Below are 25,193 nucleotides of genomic sequence, written 5' to 3' on the forward strand. Positions count from 1 at the left end.
CGTCCTTCCATAGAGATGTTCGCGCGAATGACCGAGATACTCAGCCTTGCGAGAAGCGAAGTCCAGCGACGCGAGATTCCGCGAGAATCGCATTCGCCACGCGCTCGATCGAGCCGCGGCACTTATTATGTTAACACAGAGCCGGGATTTAATTAATCGACGAAGCGCGCAAACAACACATTCATCTTCCACGCAGCGTATTTTCCTCTTTTTTCTCCCTCTGTTTCAGCTCTCGTCCGCGCGATAACGCTTCTCGATTATCTTCTTGCTATACGCGGTAGCTAACGGAGCGTGCGTGTCGCGCGAAGTAGCGTGAAAAACACGGCACGAGTGTAACAGAAACTTGGACACCGGCTTGGGAGCCTTTCTTCTTCCTACATTGCGATTAGACCGTGGCATTATTATTTATTTATAGCGTCATTATGTTGTCTTTCTATTATGTTGGCTCTCTCGGAGCGGAGACAGCAAATGCTGAGAGCAGCGCTCGTTTCGTCCTCGCGCCGCTCCTTCCCGCCGCACTTTGCATCGTGCGCGCCGCTTCGAGTCGCGAATATATAATTATCGAATGCGCTCTCTCGCCACCGGCAATGACGGGATACATCCGCGATCCGCGCGAGAGATCGACGATCAAAAAAACTTCAGCGCGTTCCCCCATATTTAAGGACCATCTAAGGCGACGAAGACGATCCCGCCTCCTTCTGTAATCGGCGTAAAAGCAATTCCGCGAGACAAACGAGGCGCGCACACTTCAAGAGAGGCAAGTTCCAGTTTTTCGAGCGCTTTTTTACACGAGTGTGACATTTAGAGATGTTTTAATGATGGAAACAGTAAATGTGTCTCGGCGGAATGAAGTCCATGACTGTTGCGCCTTCGCTCGCGTTTATACGACCGCAATAAATCACATCGCGCGCGAAAGAACCGCGCGCCGGTTGCCGCAATCGTCCGCCCGTCCGCGCCCGTTCCTTCGCTCGTAAACAATCTCATAACATTAATTCGCTACATTTCATTACACATATCAATAATTAATATATTTATTCAATACATATTGATATAAGAATATATATTCAGCGAAGAAATCTCAAGAGCGTTCAGCGATCACGCAAGACCAGATAGATTCGCGATATTAAATAATGTTGTTGCGAAACGCGGCAATCTGAAATATGGAAAGCGTGCAAAACTAACGTCGATCACATTCCTAGGCGAGGGATTAAGGCGAGGTCGCGGCGATAGGGCATTTAATCACGACATTCGACGAGGAGATTTCTCTCTCACCTCTCTGGTTGCGCCGTTTATTCATTCGCGCGGCGACTAATCGCGGGGACGAGCCGCGCGCGCTCTCGCTCGTTCGGTTATCGCTGGAAATTGCTACGCTACTACGCCTACGCCTCTCTCTCGCGTGTGCACGGCAGCGGCGCAATAAATAACGCTCGTGGCGGCCATTACTTGTCGCTCACCCTCCGCGGTCGCCCCGTTTCCGCGACTAAGGGTGAAAGGATGCGCGCGGGAGAAGCGTCGGCGGCGACGCGCCTCGCTCGTTTTTAATGAATATTAATTTCTTTCGTTTACGACGCAGAGCTATCAGAAATGATGCATCATAAATTGAATCATCATCGATGATTCTATCACGAGTCGATTAACGATTTTATTATGAATATCTGATAAGCGCGATTCGCGCATTACCGTGCAATTATTTCGAGATGGAAAAAAAAAACTTGGAAAAGAAAGCGATAATTATTGTTTCTCGCGTGAAATATGAGACTCTGTCTCTTCGATTATTGCTGAAACGTAAGTCGAGATAAAAGTGAACGTAAGACGGCCGCTTTTATTGTAGCCCGTGTGCGTTTCGTCAAGCGTCCTGGAATCGCGAGGTCCTTGAATCGCGGTACACCTATAAATCGCAACGCGAGCCACAACGGAGCCGGGCATTGTTGTGTACGCCGACGGTTTTGCAGTCGACACGCATGATAAATTACCGCCGATCCCCGGTCATTCCATTCTTGGAATTTGTCGCACAAAACGCAGGAAGGTATAAATAATTCATCGGCCGCGAATGGGACGCGGTGCGGAGCGCGTCGCGGCGGCACCGAGTCGAAATCGACATCCGCCCATCCTCGCGTTCGCCATCTTGATCGCCGTCGAGTGTCGTCGCCGCGCGCGACCGCGGCATAAACTCCGGCGAATATCGCGAATACCGCGGGAGTCGCGCCGCGACGGAAATCGGTCGATCGACGTCGCGGAAGGATCGCGTTTCGACGTTCCACCGGGCATTCCGCGGGCGTACGCGCAAAATCCACCGAAATTCCGCGGAGTCTCGCGCCCGTCGGGGTTTTGCCACCTCCTTCGTCGCCGGCGTCGTCTGCAAGATGGAGCATGACGCCAGCGCCGGGACGGCAGCCGCCATGCGCCGCAGGCGACAATTCGCATTGGCTGGTGGCCGGCGTTTGCGCCAGCCGTGCCTACGTTCGTATTGACTTTGCCGTCGCTTCGCGTCTCCCCTCGCCGCCCCTCTCGCGAAAGCCGCAGACGTTCCGGCTACGGGCATGTATACACGCGTGCACCCACACCCACAAACGCGCGCGCGCACACACACGTATACACTCGAGACACAAAGAGCGAGGCGAGCATCGGGGAGCACAAAGGACAGTAGCTCGTCCGGGCTAACGTACCGAACGAGAGAAGAAGCATCCGATGGACAGGGGAGTGCGCGAGGGTGGACGACGGGGTCGACTACACGCGAGGCCGAGTGTCTTACAATTGATTTTCACGCCACTTTGATTTATTCGAGCGCGCCACCGAGTCGCGCGTTTTTCGTGCCCGCGAGGCCAGGCTCCGGTGGATGGAGTCTCGGCCAGCCTCTTCCTCTCACTCTTCGATAAATCCCTCTCTCTCTCTCTCTGTGTCCAGCTCTCCTGCTTCCTCCCTTGCGACCGTACTCGTCCTCCCACGGAGGATTTATGGACTCCCCGGACGATTCTTTTAAAGATCGGTCCGCGCGCGACCCTTCCCTATCGCGCGTTTTCCTCTCGGTTTTCGAACGCGGCCGGTAGCCGATTGCAACCGCGATCGATACCCGATGAGACGTAAAAGGTAGATAAGCGGCCGGGAGTGCTCCGAATTTTTGAAGCTATCGAGGCAATTTCGGAATCGTCGTCCTTCTAATCGCGTCTGACGGGATTAGGGCGCCGCTACTGACAGAGATATTAGTCGTAATGCTACTGGATTAACTCGTACAATATCAGCACGTCCCGAGACACGATTATCCTTAGAATTCATGGTAGCGCTATTGTCGGGAACAATACAGTTCAATTCGCGCAGCGCAGTTAATATTCGTACAGTTCACTAATCTACGGTTTCCATACGGCTAATTACGGAAATGCTCTCTCGAACGCGCAAATTAACGACAAAGTGCGATCGATGCGTTAATAGCGTTCGGTCAGCTTCTCCACAAACTTGGAAAGATACACCTCATTTCACTCACGACGATACATTAACAAATCTATTTGCAACGCTTGCATTCTTTCTCAATTAATGAAAATCGAGTGTTTCAGTTTCTGACGGATTCTTTCGTTTCATTAAATTTTTATTTACCGCTCAATCATTATCAATCAAACATACGTCTCGGCTACAATCTCAACCTTCATCGCTTCCCTTTCGTTCGTTTTCATTCACTTCTCAGCTACAATCTGAGATTGTAACCGCTACATTGTTTCCAACGAATAAATCATCTCCGCCCTCGTCGTCGAAGCTGTACGTCCGCGGTGCGCGCGCCACCATTTCCTAAATCACCGTCAAATCTCCCACCTTAGCCTTCAGTCTCTCTCTCTCCCTCTCGTTCGCGATGGGGTGGCACGAAGGGAAGGATTTCGTCTGAGCTGGAGCGTGCGCGAGGATGAAGGAAGGGTAACCCGACGACCGCGCGGGATTCCCGCTACTACTACCCTCCTGCTGCTGCAACGGGACACGTCGGTGCGGGATGGGATTGGTCCTTGATTGCCAGAGGGGTCGTTTCCCGGACTCGGGTGGGATACATCGAGATCGCGACCAATGATAGAGTGCGCAGCTGCCCCTGGGGAAACTGGCGAGGAGGAATGTTCGCCTGCGTCGATGAGGCGAAGAACGAGCCCCCCTCCTCACGTGGAAACCGGAGGGGTGAGCGATGCCTTAGACCGTCCGTCGATATATAGGGCGTTTCGAAGGGATCGTATGGGAAAAAGGATTAGAATTGTGGGAAAAAGCGGGGAGTTTTTACGACGATAGAGCGGAAAGAGCGCTGAGCCGATACAGTCTCAATAGCGACCAGCCATAGTCGATGCGGTATAAATCTATTATGGATTGCTACGTTGCGGTGATATTTGATACCATACGCAGCATCCTATTCTAAAAAAATTATACAATGCGCAATCGATATGGATTTAATTCGAATATCTATATATATACAAACGCATCTCTGTGAAATTATCAAGATCTCATTGTTTCCGCACATTTTTACTTTGCGCATTACGCGAAATAAATGGTTAATTATTTCGTTCTCACATTAGAATTGCAATTTCTTTGTGCGACCGGAATCGTGCTTTTCGCCGGAAACTTTTTGTCTACATCCGAGCGAGTTTTTTTCCCTCGGCTGATAAACGTGTAACGCGATAGCGGTGCGCGCACCTGCGCGCGTGTGCGTGCCGTCGCACCGCAAGAGTTTAGCGCGCGATGAATTTTTCCGCCCTCTTCTCCCCGCTCCGTCGTGTTCGCCGGTAGGTAGGTAGAATTGATTAGAGCTTCGTTAGCGCGCGAGTCTGCGGCGACAAGCTACCGACGCGATTTGAATAACGATTTGCATAACTCACGAATCGATATATCGGCCGGAGTCGCACCGAGCGATCCAGTTAATCGTGCGAGCGCTCGCATTCGTTTTCTCGCTCGCCTCTCGCATGCGCGCGCTCGCGAAACTATTTCACGCTCTTACGAGGAGGGAAAGCATCGACACCGCGCGCACAATCTCGTATTACCGACGAAATGTTTTCTCGACGACGGGGCGGACGGATGGGCGCACGCGAGAAAAATTCCTGCGCGCTTTCTCGGCTCGGCGGTGCTCAGCCTTGCAGCGCGATCGCGAGAAAATATTTCGCGAATAGCCCGCAGATTTTTTCATTTATCGTTTCAGAATAAAAAAGCGAGTAAATATTCTCCATAAACTCTTCCATAAATTTATGTAGTGGATCAAAATTGATAAAAAATTGCAAATAATAAATAAAAATTTATAACCTATTTCATCTTTCGTTTATCAGGCCGTAATATAGATTATTATGCAGGCGATACACCGATGAATATTCTGCCGAGAGAGAGACTGTCGCGAAACTCGTATTTTATAAATAAGTAAAAAGAATAAAGAGTCGTAAATACACGCGTACGGAGAGTGAGCCGTGAGCCACTCTCTATCGACGAAACAATTGTTTCTTTGGGCCGGAGCGGATGATCGATCGGCTTGTCGGCCAGCCGGAGCTGGCCGTCCAATCGCGGCATACCGAATCTTAAGTAGCCGTGTACCACGAGACGAGAAAAAAAAAAAAAAAGGCGCGGGGTAACGGTGTCGGGGTGAGAGCGGGCAACCGGCTTGAATTATCGCGTCAATAATGATCGAAGTGTGCGATCGCGTCTCGCCGAACGAATAGACGGAATCGTCATTCGCTCGTGTGTCCGTTGCTTATAACCCGACATCGATCCGGCCGATTTTTGACGCCCGCTTGACGCGCAATAAATAATCTCGCGCGGAGAGCGACTGTCGTTTCGAGTATCTCGATCTATCTTATCCATCTACAACTCTTATCTGTTTCCTCTGTTCGAATCCCCTGTTTTTAGAACTTGAATTCTGTAAGCCTCGATTTAACGAGCGATGTCAGTGATCTCTTGACGCGAGAAGTCGCGCGCGAACGTGCAGTATTTTACAAGTTATCGGCGCGGAATCTAATCGGTCTTCGGTTACCACTGCTTCGGTTATGCTAACGGGATCCAATAATTTTGTCACGTGTCTCGTTTCGCCGAGGCGACAAGCCTCGGGGATTTATTTCGCGAATTTATGCGCGGCGCGGCGCGCCGCGCGCTTCTCTCGCCCACAACAGTCGGAAGCAATTTACAAGTTAATAGGTTACGATTCGTTACGCGCCCTTCTCTCGCACCTCGGCCCCCTCGGCACCCCCCCGGCGCCCCTCGCTGAATTTATTTCGTTTGGTCTGCGCGCACGCCCATCTAATTGGCTCGTCTATCTCTCGCTGTTTCGCTCTCGCTCTCTATCGGAAATTATACGCGCGCATCCCGACGGAAAGGATACTAAAGCCTTTCGAAAACGAGGCGCATGCTGTAACGCTCGTTCCACCCAATTCGTCGATTGAACGTTTTAATATATGCCTCCGATGTATGTGTATCTTTTTTATCAACTAATAAATTTAATGTCGATACGAAATAAAAGTGATTTTTGAATCGATCTAATTTATCTAGAAGTGTAATTAACAAAATTTCAGAATTATGATGATGGGATTTATTCAAAATTTTAAACGGTTATTCATGATTGTTTAAGTGCTCCTGCAAAATGCATCAGTTATCGCGATGCAATCGTACCCCGTGTTGCAGTATGTCATATCGCAATGCACAATATATAGCGATATCCTATAGTTAAGCGCGATGTAATAACGAATCAATCGATCGGGACGATACGAGCGAGCGTGCCCTTTTGTTTGCGGTAAAATCGTGAATTCGCGCGTGCAAATGCTTGTGCGAGAAACGTTCAACGGCCCCCTTGTATAAATTCCCCTCCCCTTGGGCCGCCGATCAAGATTCGATCTGTGATCGATTCTGGAAGCGCCCCGAGAACGTCGACTGCCATCGATTGACGTCGCGCGGAGCAGAAGAAGGAAGAGTGCGCAAACGGGATGCGAGAGAGAAAGAGAGTGAGAGAGTCTCTCGCTCCCGCGGACAGCGCGTCGTATTCAAAGTGTGAACGGATGCAAATCCCGTATCTCATGAGCGGAATTTTCAAGGGAGCTGAAAGATGGATGGAGCACGCCGGCGGCACCGGACAATACGGCGATATTTGCATCTGGTACATAATTCAGTCGTCGTTGCTGCCCCCGACGTGCCACGTAGCGAACACTGCTGCTGTTCATAGACCATCGTATAAGACGCGCTCGTTCTCGGGCGCGAGAAAAAAATATCATCGCGCGATTTTACGTATCGACGATGCGATTCCACTTGGCCAGTTTTCCCAATTTTTCTCCAACAGATGTAAACTGTTCTTCCATTTAACAAATAATAAATTTAATATGTAATTTGTGAAAAGTAAAATCTGCAAATAATTTTTAAACAAACGAAATTGTTCTAAATTAATGGGAGCCAATGATTTAAAATTGATACATGTATTGCTCGAGAGGTGAGATCTACGATCTAGAACAGGTTCGAGAGCAACGGAAGGAGAATTGCCGCACGTACGGCGTTTGGAAAAAATCCAAGAGTTATCTAAAGCGACTGGATATAGCGCATGAATTAAACCGTAACGTTGACGAGTCATGAGAGCAATTACCGGGGCCGTGCGGTGCATTATGTGGAAATTTTCATCGCTCGCGAAGCGTGCGTCCGTAATAAAAAGCGAACGCGAAGGGAAATTTTCACGGCGCGAGCATGCGAAAAACACGAGAAGCTGATCGCCGCCGCCGCCGCCGCCGCCGCCGCCGCTGCTACGAATTATACTTTCACGCGGCGGAATAATCGGGCTCGCGCACCAGCACAAGACGTATTCCAAGTCATTGCCCGGATTACTTTGCGCCTTTACGAGATCGCGAGCGCGCTCCGCGAGTACACGAAGATCGCGAATCCTTTCTAGTTTTTGCAGCGTGTCCAATCGCCGCACGTAAATGACACGCCGGGGCGCCTGCGAATCTTGAAATATCTGCAGTCCACTGCCCGTAAAAATGTAACGACCCTGCGATGAGAACTAGCGATAATGACACCGCTTAATGTCGGCCGTAATCTTTTTTAATGGAACAATTTCAGAGGATGACAGATTTTCTGCAGAAAATTTTAACGAACGTGCAACACTCCAAATGTCGCATTAATTATGTTTATTTAGTCCTCGAGATATATTTTTGGTTTTATAAAGTTTTTAACACAATCCGTATAAATCTTTTTAAGAAGAAAAAGATTTCTAAAGAAATATTTTTTATATTTTATATTATATTGCAAGAGTATTATATATGTATATTTTTTATATGATACGCCTGTTGAGAATTGAAATTCGAAAACGACGACAGCATTTAGCAAAAAACGTTACCACAGTTTAGTCACAAAGCTACTAAAAACCTTGCCGAAATTTCTATGTTATTGTAACACTGATATTTTTAGCATGCAAAAGTGGTTTCTGCATACCGAGTAAATATTGCCGCGTCGGCCGACTGCCTATTTCATGAGAATTCGTAAGAAGAAGTTTTCAACGTCGCTGACACAATGCGTGAGCGTCGGGAGCGTCGTAGCACAATTTCGATCCTGACGCACACAGAATGCGCTATTCATTTTCCATATGCAGATCGATGGGGATAACCCTTTGCACCCGAAGATCTTTCGCTCGCTTATTTTTCGCTCTCTGTAACGCGCCATCTTGACTACCTGAAGAGTCAAAGAGAATAAGTCGAAGAGATAAAATCGCTCTACAAAGTCTGGAGTCGTCTTGTCACTTCTCGACGAAATGAATTCTCGAGATTCTTGTGAACGTCTTTTTGTCTCTGACATTTAAACAGAATATTTGGTAATACAAAAAAAACGCTTCTCATGCGATAACGTCGTCAGAAATTTAAATACAGTCTTGATAATAATCAAGAATAATCAAGGAATACCTTTATTATTTCTGAACATTTTACCAAGTTCACTGTCGCACGCATTATGTGTCTTCAGTGGCCAAAGATTTAACGGGTTTTCACCGGGGTTGCAGCGGCAGCGCGCAGCTTCCGCTGGAATGTCCAGGAGAACGTCTGGAGAACCGTAACTCGGCGATCGTTGCACGGGCATGGGTCGGCATGAGCGCAGATAAGCATCGCCGAGGACGAGAGGGAAGAAAAGGGAGGCAGGAGAGCGTGTAGGACAGTCGCTAACGAGCGACTCCGCGCGCAAAAGATTACTCTCTCTCTTGCTCTCTCCATCTGTCCTTTGCGCTATGTCTTCTTTTTTTTACTTCGACTATGAGAACTCGCAGCTCGCGGCTTCCACCAAAAGATCATTTCTCCGCGTGTGACGGCTTCGAGAATCGATTCCGGTAGCGAGAATCCGTTATCGTATTATTTTCTCGCGAAAAAAAAAACATTTATTAGTTTTATAGAATCATGAAAATGCTGAAGCGAGTTGTACACTTAGTGTTTCCTAAATTCAGCTCTTATAAAATAAACTCTTCTATTTTATTTAATTATTAGAACATTATTAGAAAATTTCTTTGACTTTTTAAATAAAAATACCGGTAATAAAATACCTTATTGATGCTTTCAACTATATTAAACGATTCAACAAATGTCTATCGCCAATAATCAAGCTGAAACTGTTCCATATCCCGCGTATTCTCTCACGAAACGCAGTTCGGCGCCATGTCGCGCTATGAAAGAGAGAGTGTTTCACCCCGTATATCCGCGTATATCGCAAAGATAAATAGGTAACCACCCTTGGCGACCGAGTAGGGAGGGGCAAAAGAAGAGAAAGACCACAGACAGAGAGAGGGGGGGAGGGGGGAGGTTAAAAAAACCGAAAATTTCCCAGCTGTTCGAGCCGGCCTATCTTCCCGAAGGATCAAACATGGCGGAGGTCGGTCGCATCGGGAGGGAGGGTGTTTCAACCCTTGCTATCTGCCTGATCGAAACTCGCCGTCGCAGAAGTTCACGGCGCACGCGTGTGCGTAGAATTTCCGTGTAGCTCGATACGCACAAAGGAGGAGGAGAGGACACGGGAGCGGCGGGGCAATATGTGCCACGACTTTATTATATACGGGTGGCGGGGCCGACGGACACCCGCGTGCGCATACCTGGTGGTCGCCTTTTGTTTCCCAGATCGTATCTGCTCTCCGCTTTTCGGTGACACATCTGTGACACCGGATTCGAACGGCCGCTAAAAATGCAGCATATTGTGACGGAGGCATATGCCTTTGCGCGCCTAGCGCGCATCCCCTTTTCCGAAACCATTCGACACTTCAAGCGAGTGCAATGTCGCGATATTAATCGTACTCGAGAATCCATTTGAGAGTGGATTCACTTTTCCACTTCAGACTAGACTCTTTTTTTTTTTTTTAAGTCTTTATCGTCTTAAGAATCTAATTTTATGGATTTTTTTACGATAAAGAAGACACACCATTTCGCTATATTTTCATACCCGAATACCAATCGTTGAATAATAAACGAGCTATTTTCCCAGGCGGAATGCTATTGTTATACATACGGCATCGTTTACCAAACGGGGTCGATCGATCGCCAAACGATCGGCCGTCATTTCGCGCGGAACAACCAGCAATCGGGGATGAATTTCGGCCGAGCGGCAGCATGAATTTTTAATCCGGAAGCAAGCGGGGACAAGTAAACGGCGCGCGATGAATAGTCCGGAAAAAAGGTGTCCGCTATTCCGCGACGAGGAAATTAAGCCGAAAGTGTCGCACTCGCGTGTGTGTATGCGTACGCCCACCGCTTCAAATCGATACATATTTTATCGACCGCGGCCGAGACGACGCGCTTACGTGTGTGTGCGTCCACGCAAATGAATGATGGGTGGGCGTGTCAGTTCATCATCGCGTCACAATATTTGTACGGGTCGTCATGGCGAACGCCCGGAACGATTGTCTTTGTTTAAACGGTGACAGCGGATAAATTATGTATAGTCGAATGTGCACACTTCATATGCACGCAAAATGTCTCGCCACCTTTTGACACTCTAATCACTAATTCTCTGACAAATTTCGATTTTCCAATTCTCGCATGTTAAATATTTTAATGGTAGGACGATTTAAAAAAAAAAAAAAAAAAACGCTATCTCACGTAAATAATCAAAAATTTAAAACAAAGTTTATGAATAACTTTCCTCTAAAATTGCACAAAGTTTCGCGCGATTCGATTGAGCGAAATCGCAACAGTCCGAGCGCGTTAAGCTGGTTAAAAAAGAAAAATTATTCGCGAGAAATCACACCTTGTTGCGAGACGGTGTTGTTGTTTGTAAAACTTCGTCAATTAATGAACGCGTGGCGTGCAGTCGGCACATAATCTTTGAGGAGACGCGCGCGGGTGAAAAACTTGTGAATCCATCAGCTTTGCTCTATCGCACACCGAAGAGAAAGTGCAACAACGAGAGGGATAGTGAAACGTCAATGCAGCCGCCGCGCTTTTGCATCAGAGCGATATGCGCTTCGGTTCGCTCGTTGCGCGTTCTCGATGAGAAAAATGCACTTGGAGCTTCGTTTCGAAATATCGCGAGCTCTGCAATTCGTGAGGTGTTGCGCACGCGAAAGTACAACGAGCGTACTCGGTGGACATCTAATTAGGTCCACAATCCTTTTCTTTTTCACGCAGACTGCATATTTAATCACAATACTTTCGACATTGACGCATGTACATATGCTCGTTAGCGAATATTTTAAAAATATCTCCGTCGAAAGCTTGCTTGTTATTTCTTCAAGAAAATACTACGAACTCACATGTAAAATATTTGAAAATATTAGTTTCATACTTAACGCGACAAAAATAAAAGAAAATCATTTTCTCTGATTTACAATTAATCTTAATAAACTGTCACTTATGCTCATTTGCATATTAAAATTAATGTTAATCTTTAAAGAAAATTTTGCTGATTTATGCGAGAATTTAAATACTAAATCAGCCGCCATAAACCGATGCTGCTTGCAAAAAATGTTATGCGATGAAAAAAAAAGAAAAATTCGATTCCCGCAATATGTGATTAGACAGACGGAGAGTGTAAACTATAAAGCCGACGTTGCTTTCGTGATCGATTCCGCGAATTGCCGTGAGTGTTTAGTCAGATCGAATCGCAGTGAGGAGGAGAGTCCAAACGACGACGGAGGAGGAAGCAGGGTACGGTGGTATCGAATTTCCGCATCGGTACTTCGGACGAGGCTGCTCCATCTACATAGGTGCCAGCCGGGTCGCCAAAAATAGATCGAGTTCACACGAATTCTACGAGCCGATCGCACGAAACCTCCGGCTACCGTTCGTGATATCGATCGAACGGTCGGCGTCCTGATATACACAGATGATTCGCCGCCGCGATTGAAAACGTAAAAAACTAAGCCGCATTTTTTCAAGACACGAGACGATAAATTTAGCGCAGACGTATCGCGATGTAATTTACAACAATATACTCATTTTTTCAATTTTTGCAGATCGCGATTTAAATAATATTTATCTTGCCTCATTTTCGAAGCTGGCCTACGCGTGTAAAAAAATTGCACGTCTCGCGTAAAATATCGCATGCGAGAGGGAATTTACCTCGCATCGCCGCCGCTCGGAACAATCAATTTGAATTTGATTAGATCGCGGAGTGTTTCGCCTTCGACGTGACTAAGGTGTTCTTCAGGACGTTCTCGTTAATGTAGGATATTACGAAGTACGTTCTCTAACGCACAGTAACGAGAATCCTCCGACTACGAAAAATCATTCGACCTGCCACCGTCACTGGGCGAATTGCGATACAGAGTTGCTAATCACGGCGGAGAGGAAGAGCGGGAGCCTAGTATTAATCAGCGGGTACAGGAAATTAACTTGGCCTTGTTTTATCTTGCATTCTGATTACTACACGTCTACACAGCGCGAGAAACGCATAACTTGGTTCTCGCCACGCTACGTACGTACTAATTAATTAAGTATGTGTGCCTCGCGCTTGCGAGGAAGCGATCAAGGACGCACTTTTACGAATACGGCGACTAGACTTAGACTAGAGGTATTATAGAATCTTTTTCGAGATTGAGATATCACAATGTTCCCTGATATCATTAATAAATTCATTCGACCGATGTATCGCGGGTTTATCATGTAAAACGCCAACTGTGCATTTCCTCGCCATTTTTAGTTCAATCGAGCCTTATTAAGGCATGAATAATACATATGAGCAAAATATAAGCAGTATTAAACCTTTTTAGACGTAAAACACAAAATTCTCTTCTACTTAAAGAATTATTTTTATTATATTTTGATTGATTCTTCGTTTTATGTGCAATTTTTGTCCGATTTTAATAATTGTTGATCGATTAAGATCGTATGAGAGATCTCGTCATATTTTGCTCGTGAAAAAAGTAACACAGCTTAGGTACTTACCAGGCGTCGTTTCGGCTTGATGAGAGGTCGATTCTGTCCGTTCATCTTGTAATAAAGTCCGCAGGCATTGCACAGATAGTGACCGGTGCCGTCTCGTCTCCAGAGAGGTGTCGAAGTGGCGCCGCAGTTGACGCATTCGCGACCCTCTACCATCCCGACGGAATAAAAATCATGTTAATACGGCATCAATATAGTTCAAACGATATTACTCGTTCGTGTCCGCGTGCGAAATGCGAGATAGAGTTGTCAAAGTGTGCCATTAAAATGGAAACAGTTTAGATTCCTCCTCGGAAACTCGATCCCGACGTTTCTCGCGCAAACTCGAAAGCACGTTGATCGACCGAAGGTCGAAAAACAATGTTTTCTGAAATTGATAAATTTCGTTCTCAATTTTGTGCGTAAGTTGAGAATTCTTTTCACTCACTCAATATTTGAACATTTTTATTCTGACGAAAATACCATTCGTATAATATCTATTCTTTCTATTCGTAATTTTTTTGCAGAGAAATTTTTTCGGATTAATATGTTTTCAGATTGCTCAGAAATTTCGCATAAAATTCAAAGATATTGCGTGGTGAGCAATTTTTTAATTTAATACATTTGATTTCGATGGATCAACGTGCCGTTCACAGGGAGATTTGCAAACAGTCAAGTGACTCGTGAGAGAGAATTCGCATGCAGTTGCAGACATACCATATCAAGCGATTACCAGAGCAAAAGCAGAGTCTCTTTAAGACCATGGACGTTGGTAGGATTCACGGATCGAACTTACGTTTAGTTAGTGCGGTTGGTTATTCTCCCAAGGACACTGTGAGAGAAACAGAAGCGAGTATATAAAAAAAGGGGAGGACCGGGATTCGCGATTGTTCGTTTCTTCCGGTCGTAGAATCGTGCTGCTCGAAATCCAAATTTATTTTCTACAAATATCAATGTGATGTAGCCGTAATAAAGCACTTTTTCCTCGCGAGAATTAGCGAAAACAAATTTGGATCTTCGCGCAACACGCGTCTCGGACGGAGAGGAGAGAGGATCGTTGAGAAGACAGCAAGGATCACTTCTCCCGAAATGCACGTCTCTCGAAATCGTCCTCCGAGCTGCGTCCTCCGCGGCGGCGCGACCGAGTTTATCGGCCGCTACTGAAAAGGATTTGCTGTTAAGGATTTGCGTCGTCGGGTTGCCCATAAGCGCACGAGGGACCGAATTGCCGATTGTGCGATTGTTACACGACCGTACGACCGAGCACGATTCGACGTAAAAGTAAACCATTCCGTTCGCAGTGGCCATTTGGTGATCTTTAAAACGCTCGTAAAAGCCGCCCTCGCGCTATTTGCAATTGCGAATCATTTGTCTTCGATTGTGATTTGACATAATCAATCCTGTGGTTGATATCCATCGTTTAAAATGTATTTCGATTAAGGATTCGTAATGTCGTGTGTCTTGTGAAACGTATTTAGACGAAGGACGAAATTGCTGGACGAAATCTTCACGCAAAGGATAATTTGAAGAACAATATTAATTCCGAAAAGGTGTCAGATGATCGTGTCTGTAATCGCGATATCGATCGAGCGCGCGTCGCTGATTAATGACTCGACCTCGATTTAAACGTGAAATTCGACGGCGGCGGAATAATTCCAGCGCACGTAACGTAGGTCGCATGTAATTGTCGACACGCGAGCGGCTCGTTTGCGAGTCCACCGCGCGGATGAATCCATAACGGAGCAATCGGAACGTCAGTCTTTTCGTTTCTCGCGCGTATGCGAAATCGCAGCCTCGCGAGCGAGATCCTTGCATCTCGCAAACCGGATTCGACAGGGGGCTTAAAAGGCTCGCCTAATTGCCACTTCGGTGCTCCGGATCGATCTCGGAACTAATTGGAAGGACCCCGGGTTACTCTTCTGCGGCGTTTTAATTCGATTTGCGTCTTACCGTCCCACAGATTCGGGGGTGATAACGATTGATCGCCGATTGCTGCGTTCCGCAATCCACATGTCGACAACAACAGAGCGGCATAAATCGATTTTGATTCCCTCGCTGCTCTCCGATTTAATTCCAGACACCTCGCTGATTACTGATCAAATTCTGATTCTCTCTTTGATAATTGTATTTATTTTCTAATTGATTCTATCTTGCACATAGACAGCAATTTTACGTTTTATTTTTTTCAGGGAATAATTTTTTTTTACTTTATTTATTATCGATCGATTTCGCGCGGTAATGGTGATTGTTTGTCGCTTCTCGGAACGTATATCGCTGTAATAATAATTTCCAGCCGCGCGTATTTCCTCGTACCGATGCCTCTTCGCACTATCGATCCATCCACCCGCTCGTGGCGATGGAACACGGACGGACAGTTTCTGACACCGACGCAGACGATGGATATCAGCCACGAAACGTCGCGAGGTGACGCTCGTTTGCGTCGTACGCGAAATATCGTCCTCGTGTCAGAAGGTGACGCCGAAATGGCCGGTTTCACCCCAAACGGACTGACGTCGTCTCCCATTTTCGGCCTCACCTTTCGACCTTAACATCAGGCATGCAACGAAGCGCTCGTTAGGCGCTCGCTTCCGTTTCGACTTCCTCGCAGCTTTCCGGATTACGGCACGAAATACCTGATAGTACGAAATCGTGTCGGTATTATCGAAAATTCTAGAATTAAAGTAATCAATTTAGTATTTAATTATAATCAAATTAGTAAAGTTTCAAAAATTGTCTTCATTTAATTATTCGAATAAACCAAAACTATTTTAAGAAATTTTATCTTCTCTTTATTTTTTGTTATATGCAATCTCACACATAAAAAAAAACATAGTATTTTTATTTTTACAAGGACAACGTATCAGTTAATATACATTTTTACTTGTTGCCTGTATCAAGTATTTCGTGAAAACGTCATGCCATTCCCTCACAAGCGTTTTACGAAGTTCACCGCCGCGGCCAGACGTATCGATTGTTAATCGCGAAAATTAGAGGAGAAGGATCGTATCTTGTTTAGGGCCGAAAGAGCCTAGACACCAGCAGTCGCGAGCAAAATCGGCGAAGTGGAGGAAGGAAGCCGCTGCTTGTCCCGTGCCACTTCTGTCATCAGCGGCCGAGTTATGATTCAGTACGAAGGAAGCGGCGTTCCGTCACGAATTTCGCGCTGGGCCCACGGCTGGCCTCTCTTCCTTCTCTACACTCGCCTCCTTCTCTTCCGCCGTTAATTGCCGCGCAGTAATTCCGCGATCCTTTCGAAACTAACGGGACTCGCCGCGCGGAGCTTCTGCTCCTTGTTTCCCTCTCGATGACTTTCTGGCGCGGTCCGCATCACCTAATTAACTCCTTCGCCACGCGCGCGAATATTTCCCTAATAATTTCTAATTTATCAATTTGAATTATTTCGATCGACACTATCGAGCTGTAATATAGAGCGTTCGCGATGTTTCGAAATTTTTAAGTGAAAACGTTCGGCCGCAATTTCTAATTAACAAAACAAAGCTCGATAGATATCTGTTTATCGATAATATATTATATATATTATTCGCGCGCCTTTTAGCACGTCCGATGAACCCGCGCGATTTATTATCGACACATTAATGCCTGCCTATTGTTCCTATATTAATTATCTCTTTCTGAGCCGGCCGCGTCATTCGTTATTTCATCCATCCGCACGGAGAGGGAATCTCCAGTATCCGTCGAGTTTCTCTCGTTCCGCCCCGTCTCCTTCACATCGCGCGCGAAGGATATTTGCCAATCCCGCCGTGTCTGCCGCGAGATATTGCACAATCGACACCTCTCGAGCAACGGGCAACTTCTCCATTGCGGAAGCCATTTTTCGCGGCCTTCTCACGGGCCGATTTTCCCGGCAAGATCGCGGTAGGCGTCGCTAAACGAGCCGCGGGTGCCGTCACCGTCGCCGCGAGCTCCGTCTGGCTTCTTCCTCGCCTTCGTCATCGAGAGAGGCTCCGCCGCGCGACTGCGGTGCTGGTGTGTGTCGTAAGTCGATTCAATTAGCGGGCTTCCATGGCGCGAAGCCGGGGGCCATTGTTCCCGGAATTGGGATTTTTACCACGCCGCCGCCGCCACCGCCGCCGCCGCCACACCGCAGAGCGACCGTCTATTATTACCGCAATCAGCGTATCCGGCATTTTTCAACCGTTTCTCGTTTCCCCCCTTCGCGGCGACCTGCTTCTTCCTCGACTCCGTTTACTCCGACGACGATGACACTGCGGACGCCACCGAACATGAACACATAATTTCTTAAAAGTTCGTCGATCGCTCGAGGACTCGCGCACGTTCTCTCATTGAGTGCATCACGCTATCGGATTTTACGAGCGACAATTGTGGCCTATGATCCGCGAGTCCGCGACGTATGCGACTCACCCGCGCGTGTTCGCAATGACGAAAAAAAATATATATCGACGGAGACACGCCGCCGAAAAATGATCCGTGGACTCTTTGAGAGGGAGCTATGCCGTGACAAAAACAAAAACGCAGCGCTAGCCACACCACATCGAAAAAAAATTTGTGCTTCTTTCCGTATCTTGGCGCGTGTATATGTGTCGCGCGCGTATGAATGTATATAGGCTTGTGTGTGTTGTATGTGTGTGAAAAGATCGTTGAGTATGTGTATTTATATAGAGAGGGACATATAAGTATATATAAATATATGTGTGTCATCTCCGAAATCGGGTGTGGTGCTTCACGCTCGCTCTCTCGAGTGGGTGCCACGCAAAAAACACATCAGTGAGGCAAAATACAAAAAACCACAGTCAGTGCCTCCCTCTCTTTCTCTCTATTGTGACACAGCTCGTTCAAAAAACGAGAGAAACGGGTGGAAAAACGTGTTCTGAACGAAGCGTAAGACGACCGCCACCGAAAGCTCACGGTTAAAATCAAAAAATTAAAAAATAATATCAAAACAAATGTTCAACCTGTACCTCTCCGCCGTTTATATGTCCAGAGATGTTTTTGAAAAATATATCGAGTGGACATTAAGCGCAGGAGAATACAGGTGATACAAAAATATAATTAAAATAAAAAATATCTTGAAGACTAAGTAAAAAATTTAATCGAACATAACGGGAGAAATAATATTATAAAATTATAAATAAAATTGGCGTCGATTATGTTGAATTTATACAAATTCTATGAAAAAATATTATAAATCTGATTCTCCACAATAGTTAAGAATGCGAAGTAAAATAAAATATGTACGAAAGAGGATTGGCTGCAATTTATATCTTTGTTTTCAATAATCGACGCCAGTGCAAAAAAGCGAAACAAAACCGAAGCCGAAAGCAAACAATGATGCAAAGTAATGCATAAATAATTCATAAATAACACATAAAAAAGGAAAAAAATTCTAACATTTTTTTACCCAGGAAAAATGTTATATCTTTTTTGCTTTATCTTAAGACATCTTTCATATCACTTGTATATTCAGAATAAATTGTATTTCAAAAGAACATATTTATAGATTTTAAATATATGGAGTAATAGAAACGGTTGCGAAACAGTCGACTAAAATTGAACTTTTTTAAATAGAAAAAAATTGTAAAAATTTCAAACCCTAAAAAGAAATTCTCTTATTCGATCTTGTCCAACATTTTTTCCGCATAAAAATATAATCAATGGAAGAATGTGAAAATGAAAAGAGAAAACTGAGGAAAACGAAAGAGACGGAAATAACCCAAAGGAAAAACAGAAAGAACCGTGACAGGCGCGTGTCGCTTACCGGCGGACGTCCTCGACTTGTTCCTCGGCTTTTGCTGCTGCTGCTGCTGCGCGGAGGGCGAGCCCGGGGTGTTGCCGTGCGCGTGACCGACCAGCAGCTTCGAGTCGGCGCCGCCGGCGACGCCGGCTAGGCCGCCGGTCGCGTTACCGGACGCGGTACCGGCGTGATGACCGAAAATACCGGCTACCGCTGCGCTGCCGTTGTGCGGATTGTGGGACGACGCGGTGGACGACGACGCCGTGTTGGCGCCGTGATGATGATGATGGTGATGGTGGGTACTCGAGGGATACTGCAGGTGTTGATACATGTTGTACGCGCTCGCGGCCGGGTCGTATTGCGAGCCGGAAGTGGCATGGTGGCTGTTGGAGGCCGCCGCGGCCGCCGCTGCGGCGGCGGCTGCAGCCGCAGCCGCGTAACTATCTCTGCAGGGCGAGGCCGCGCCGTTGCTACTGGCACTGCCGCCGCCACTGCCGCCACCGCCGCCGCCACCGCCGCCGCCACCGGCTGGCACCCCGTTGTTGTTCTGATACGCGTCCTGTTGCTGTTGCTGCTGTTGCGTGGCGCTCGCCTGTTGGCTGCCCGTCACACTGCCGGACTGGTTATTACCTTCTCGTTGCTTCACCTGGCCGGACGAGCCGTTCGTGCCGCCGGGACCGTTGTTGCCGTTGTTAGTGCCGTTGTGCTGCTGATGCGGCGGCGAAGGCGCCCCATGATGGTGGCCGAGCATCACCGTCGGCTTGATGTCACACGAACTGGCGCCCGATGCGCCCAGCGCATCCTGATGATGCATAAACGCGCCCATCACCGCCGCGTGAGCGACCGCCGCTTGATACTCGCTGGTTGTACCGCCGCCCAGCCCGGAAAGCGGGTTGCCGCTGTTGTTGTTGTTGTTGGCGCTCGTGGAATTATTATTGTTGTTGGACGCGCCTGAAGTCGTGCCGGCGGTTATGCTATCGGGCGTAGCGTCCTTGGGCGGCGTCGGCGGAAAGGAGAACAGATGATGACCGGCGCCGCCGCCACCGTGACTCGACAGACTACCCGTGGTAGGCGGCAGCGAAGATCCTAAGGGGCTCTGCGGTTTTTCGTCGTTCACTGCACCGCCCGTGGTCGCCATAGTCGCGGGAAATCCCCAGGGTGTCTTCGAGGTGTCGGCGCTGCTGCCGGACAGCCACGGGTGGATAACCGAACTGTGAAAGTGCGGCCCTCTCACGGGGCCGCTCGATACGCCGCTGCTCGACATCCTCGCTGAAACAAGCAAACGGAGAACGTGGATTTTAGATATGATATCACAAATGCATACGTCAGCGCGATGTGTACAGAATGCTTTAACATTCAAGCATCTGTTTTTAACGACAGATTCTCTCTGACCAATTTGAAATCGACTTTTCCTCAGCAAAAATATGAAGAATCATACTTTATCACATTCTTTTACTTGCTTCCATTAAGCTTCAAATTGAAGTTGAAGTTCGCTTGAAATTAACAGCTTCAGGAAAAATTAATTCTTTTTTCCAATCGCTTGTAACTCGCAAATTATTGACATTTATGCAGCAAAAAAAATTAATCGGAGAATTTGTCATTAAAAAAAAATCCGCGAATTTTTACACATCTTAAATATCTTTAATATTTATTACACAAATTCATTTTCATTAATTTCACAATGTTGACATCCCTAATGAAGTCATTACGCGTTACGATCCCGACATTATAAATACGGACGTTTTTGTTCTCGGAATAAAAACAGCGAAAGAAAGCGTCCTACGTTTGAAGCATTGATTGCTGCAGCTATCAAAGCGGGTTTCATTGCCGTCGCGACTGCCGTAAATATTTTTAAGAATACCAGAATAGCAGATGTGCCTCGATTCGCGTCCGCGCGCGACAGTAGCTCCGCTCCATAATCGCTTATCTGGAATTGACAGACGCAAGTATAGATGCTACTGTAGCAACGATCGTTTCACCGTCGCGAGGAAGAAGAACCTGATTCGTGCGTGCTTGGAATGATTGAATTTTATGCCGATCGTAAAGGCTGCCTAATTGCGCAGAAGTCTTAATTAAGTGCGAGGTCCACTTGCTTTATACACGATATTATGGCTTTTCCTCCTCCTTTTAGTCCTTATAGGCGAGCAAACGGTTGCATACCTGCCGCTCTTCGTTCGCATCGATTCGAAGCTACCGCGATTCGCCTTATATATCGATAAAACGACGTGATGCGGTGCGCGCGCGGACTACCCGCGTGTAATTAGTTCTTCATTAATGATCATAATTTCGTTATACGACGAACATGAAAGTGCGGGTTCACGGTGCGCCGACGAGAACGCGGTCGCGTGCAATTCCCGCTAGACGACGACGACGACGACGACGACGACGACGACGAAGACGACGACGCGCGTTCGTCCATTTTATCGCACATTATCGACAAGGAGAAAACGCGCTGTGTAAATGCCCGGGACTGAAAAATGGCACTGCTCGCCTGACGCTAATTGCACTCCGAGTGCTCGAATCGCGAATTGTATTCGTGTCGCACGCAGAACTCGCGAGAGCGTAATGATTTGCGATATCGTCTTGGTGACTTTTTACTCCTGATAATAGCCACTTGGTTTTAGATGGACTCGCATTTTCCATTTCTTGACGCGGATTGCTGAGCAAGAAACGTGAAATCGAATTTTAAAGCGTGTTCTGACATAATGAGATAAATATAGCAAGAAAGATAGATAGATCTTAAGTGAAAGCCAATTTTCAAAATTGAAATAATACTAATGATTATAATGAGAGCGTTTCTCCTCAAACCTTGAGAAAAATTGCCTGGTTTTCCAAGCATTTTCGAACAAATTTCCAGACAAATATTTTGTATTTTAATTTAAATTTGCAATTTAAAATTAAATTTGTTTACTCTAAAAAAACTTACTCATGAAAGAATCAAGAGCCATTTAAATTTCAAATATTAAATTTGAAAAGAAGTAAAAAATTAATCGGCAATTGCAGGATAAAGATATCACTTTCTAAAAAAATGTGCCAACAAAAACTCCTTAAGCCTTGAGAAAATTTCTTGAGAATCTTCTTGAGATTTTTCCAAGGTAGAATATCATTTCCTGAACAGTTCCACGTTTTTCTAGACAGTAGATGCACGCATAAAAATCCCATACGCTAATGTAATTGCGATAAAAACGGTAATACATCTTTTTAATGAGAAGATAATTATATTACAATCAAAAAAACTGGCGCGGCGACGATATCTAAAATTGGAGCGACGTTTGTCGGGACAAAAATGAATGGGCAATTATGGCCATCATCCTGCAACGATACGGTCACCTCTGTCATTAATGACGGTACCGAGAGCTCATAACGCATCAAATTAATTACCGTCGGTTATTATCTTACGACGACGACGACCGCGACGCCGGTCCATCTAATTAACCGATCCTTCCCTCCCGTCCTTCGCTGTCGGCTAAGGAAAGTGCAGCGTTCTTAATATCCGTGCAAATTTGCGGATGCACATTGTCGCCGGCGAATGCCATGTGAACGTACATGCGACGCATGCAAATCCGCTTATGAAGGGCTGGGGCCCAAGTGGTCGCCGCCGATCGATATATCGAATGGTTCTTGCCAACAACGCCGCTCCGCCACCTTCAATGGCATACGCTGATAACAAGAGGATGTTTTGCCAAACTGCACTTCATCTTGCGCCCCCTCATCCTCCCTCTGAGCCTTCTCGCCGTCCCCTCGAATCGTGGGTATTAATTTTCCGCGCCAAGCTCGACTCTCATACTTATTTTTGATATAAATGTCGGCAGAAAAAGCTTCAAACACCTTAAGCGCCTTTTTCGAGAAATGTATTTAGAACGCGTGCGCGAGATAAATTCCACGGTTTTTAATATAATTGCAAATTCAACACTCCTCGCCGTAGAACTTGAGAAATGTAGGCGAAACGCTTGGCGCATCGCAAATGGCGGCGCGTATCTCGGCGGAAAGTCGCTGTCTAAATTTAGAGAAGCGCGAAACACAATATTACGAATAGAGCGGGAGGCGCAAGCGGGATGAGCAGCAGCTGCGGCACTGTAATTAATCGGAGCCAACGATGGCCTGTCTGTAATTGGATCCGCTGCATCACGGCGCGGCCGCGATGAAAAGTAAACAAGCTCTACGTGTATAGCCGTGCCTCAGGATACCTCGACTATTTTGTCGCACCTTGATACTCTCATTCCGCCTAATATTATACAATACGTAAACCTAAAACGTTACTCGCTGCAACGATAAGCAAGCACCTTTATGCGCGATACCATCTTCCGATTACTTGAGATGCATAATATTATCATCCGAACGTAAAATAATTTTTAACTTTTATTTTTTTTCTTCCGATAATTAGACTTTGAAATATTATTAGAGCGACGATTTACGAGGAGAACGACATTAAGTCAGTCGTTTGTCCTTTTCGTGACAGCGAGAGCAAGTGGGACGAGGGCGGAAGATAAAGACGGTAACGGCGGCGGCGGCGGCGAGAAATGAGCAGACAGAGAGGAGCACTTCGCACTCTCGACGCAATAAAAACTTCCATGCTGAGCGATATTTATCGCTCTCCTTCCGCTCCTCCCTGCTCGTACTCGCCTCCCTCGTCGCCGCGACTTCGTTTTTACGGGATTTCACGGGACTTTTTGCCGCGCCAGCTCTCCCCCTTCGGCACGAAAGCGACTCTTTCTTCTCCCCCCTCCCCCCCCCCCCCCCCTAGCTCGCGTCGCGCTTTGTCCCGCCCTGACGCGGCGCTGACATAACTCTCGCGCTGTTATCTTGACGATATTTCTGTCGACCCTGCAATTTTATCTGCAGTCGCCGATCGGCCGTGGCACGAGAAGCGCGTCCGGACAATATGGTCGACGGCGCGGTCAGCTGTTTCGTGCATTTCTCCATTTCGCGCACTTCCGCGACGATCTGGCGAATACGCGACAAGCCCACTTTAGCCCCGCAAACCCAACGACGGCTTCCCCAATGAAGCCGCCAAAAGTATTGTTATTTATTTATCATCGCCTTCAAAGGCACAAAAAATGTAGCCGCGTTAATCGATTGAAAAGGCACGCGTTATAAATCACATAAGCGGATACAATTTCTGCTCCACGAGTGTCACGATCGTCCAGAACAATATTTTTCACATTGTTATAAATTCAACAGCCGGTCTCAATATACGCAACAATCGCGTAGCATAAATCTCCTACGATGATCGCGCTGTTCGTCCCGTGCCAAAAACTTGGCAGCGTGTTGCAATAATATACATCATCCCGATGAAGCGGTCGAAAAAAATGGGAACGCGGACAAGCGATCTCATTGCTGCGCCATGTGGATCAGGAGGAGTTCCTTAAGCGTCCATTCTTGAGGCGCTGGTTCGAAAGCGGGCGTAGCTATCTTTTTCAATTGCGAATTCGTCTTTATATTAAGGCAAGATTGCCCGTCGATCAGACCAAACTCGAAATCGAGGAGATCTACGCCCACGTCGAATATATATATATATCTTGTCGTATAATGGCGATATTATGCTAACGATATTGATTTTTTCGCTTTGTCGTTTTATCCGGACCGAATTTCAACTCGCGATTAAATCGATCGGGGGGGAGGGAGGGAGGTGGAGAAGAATCGCAAATCACTTTCTCGCGTCAAGGCTCCCTTTAATCCGCGCGAGCGCGGCAAAGCCGCTTAGAAAATGCATTTTCTGCCGCGCTCCGCGTTAGCCGCATCATTAAATTTCAGGTATCGCTTCGCTCCTCGCGATATTATCCGACCGGCTGATTCCTAGATAATAACCTGGGGGGGTTGTGTGCGCGGAAGCCGGTATAACGCCGCAACGCTCGGCGTATCATGAATATTCATGAAAAATCCATGGAGATACGGTCACTGTTATATCGCGCAGGCGAGATCGACACGACGGCAGATAACGCGTTCGCGCTCCTAACTGTATTTTTTCTCCCGCTAATGCGGGACGCCGCAGCGTGCATCACCCGATCCTCGTAAAATTGCCGGCGATGTTTGCAAATTCTTTTTTTTTTTTTTTTACCCCGGAAAAAAAGGGAACAAATTACGCCGCGGGCTTGCGCAAATTTGTGTATCCCATCGTTCGGATTTAATAGCTGCGAGCGATCGCGCCGATCGTTTCGGACTCCGTCCGCTTGCCTTGG

At 46.8% G+C, this 25,193-nt stretch overlaps 1 protein-coding gene across 3 annotated transcripts in view; it reads right to left on the minus strand.

Moving 5' to 3' along the window:
- LOC105668956 (GATA-binding factor C-like) overlaps positions 1-25,193 on the minus strand; it is a 181,596-nt gene that overhangs the window by 39,930 nt on the left and 116,473 nt on the right. For all 3 annotated transcript variants that reach the window (XM_012361678.2, XM_067347393.1, XM_012361677.2), the window contains 2 exons: positions 19,039-20,283; positions 13,326-13,471 (listed from right to left, as the gene is read on the minus strand). In XM_012361678.2, coding sequence (XP_012217101.1) covers positions 13,326-13,471; positions 19,039-20,283 — 1,391 coding nt within the window. The remainder of the gene's footprint in view (positions 1-13,325; positions 13,472-19,038; positions 20,284-25,193) is intronic.

Source organism: Linepithema humile, chromosome 1 (genome assembly GCF_040581485.1).
Source record: "Linepithema humile isolate Giens D197 chromosome 1, Lhum_UNIL_v1.0, whole genome shotgun sequence".
Classification (NCBI taxonomy): Eukaryota; Metazoa; Arthropoda; class Insecta; order Hymenoptera; family Formicidae; genus Linepithema; species Linepithema humile.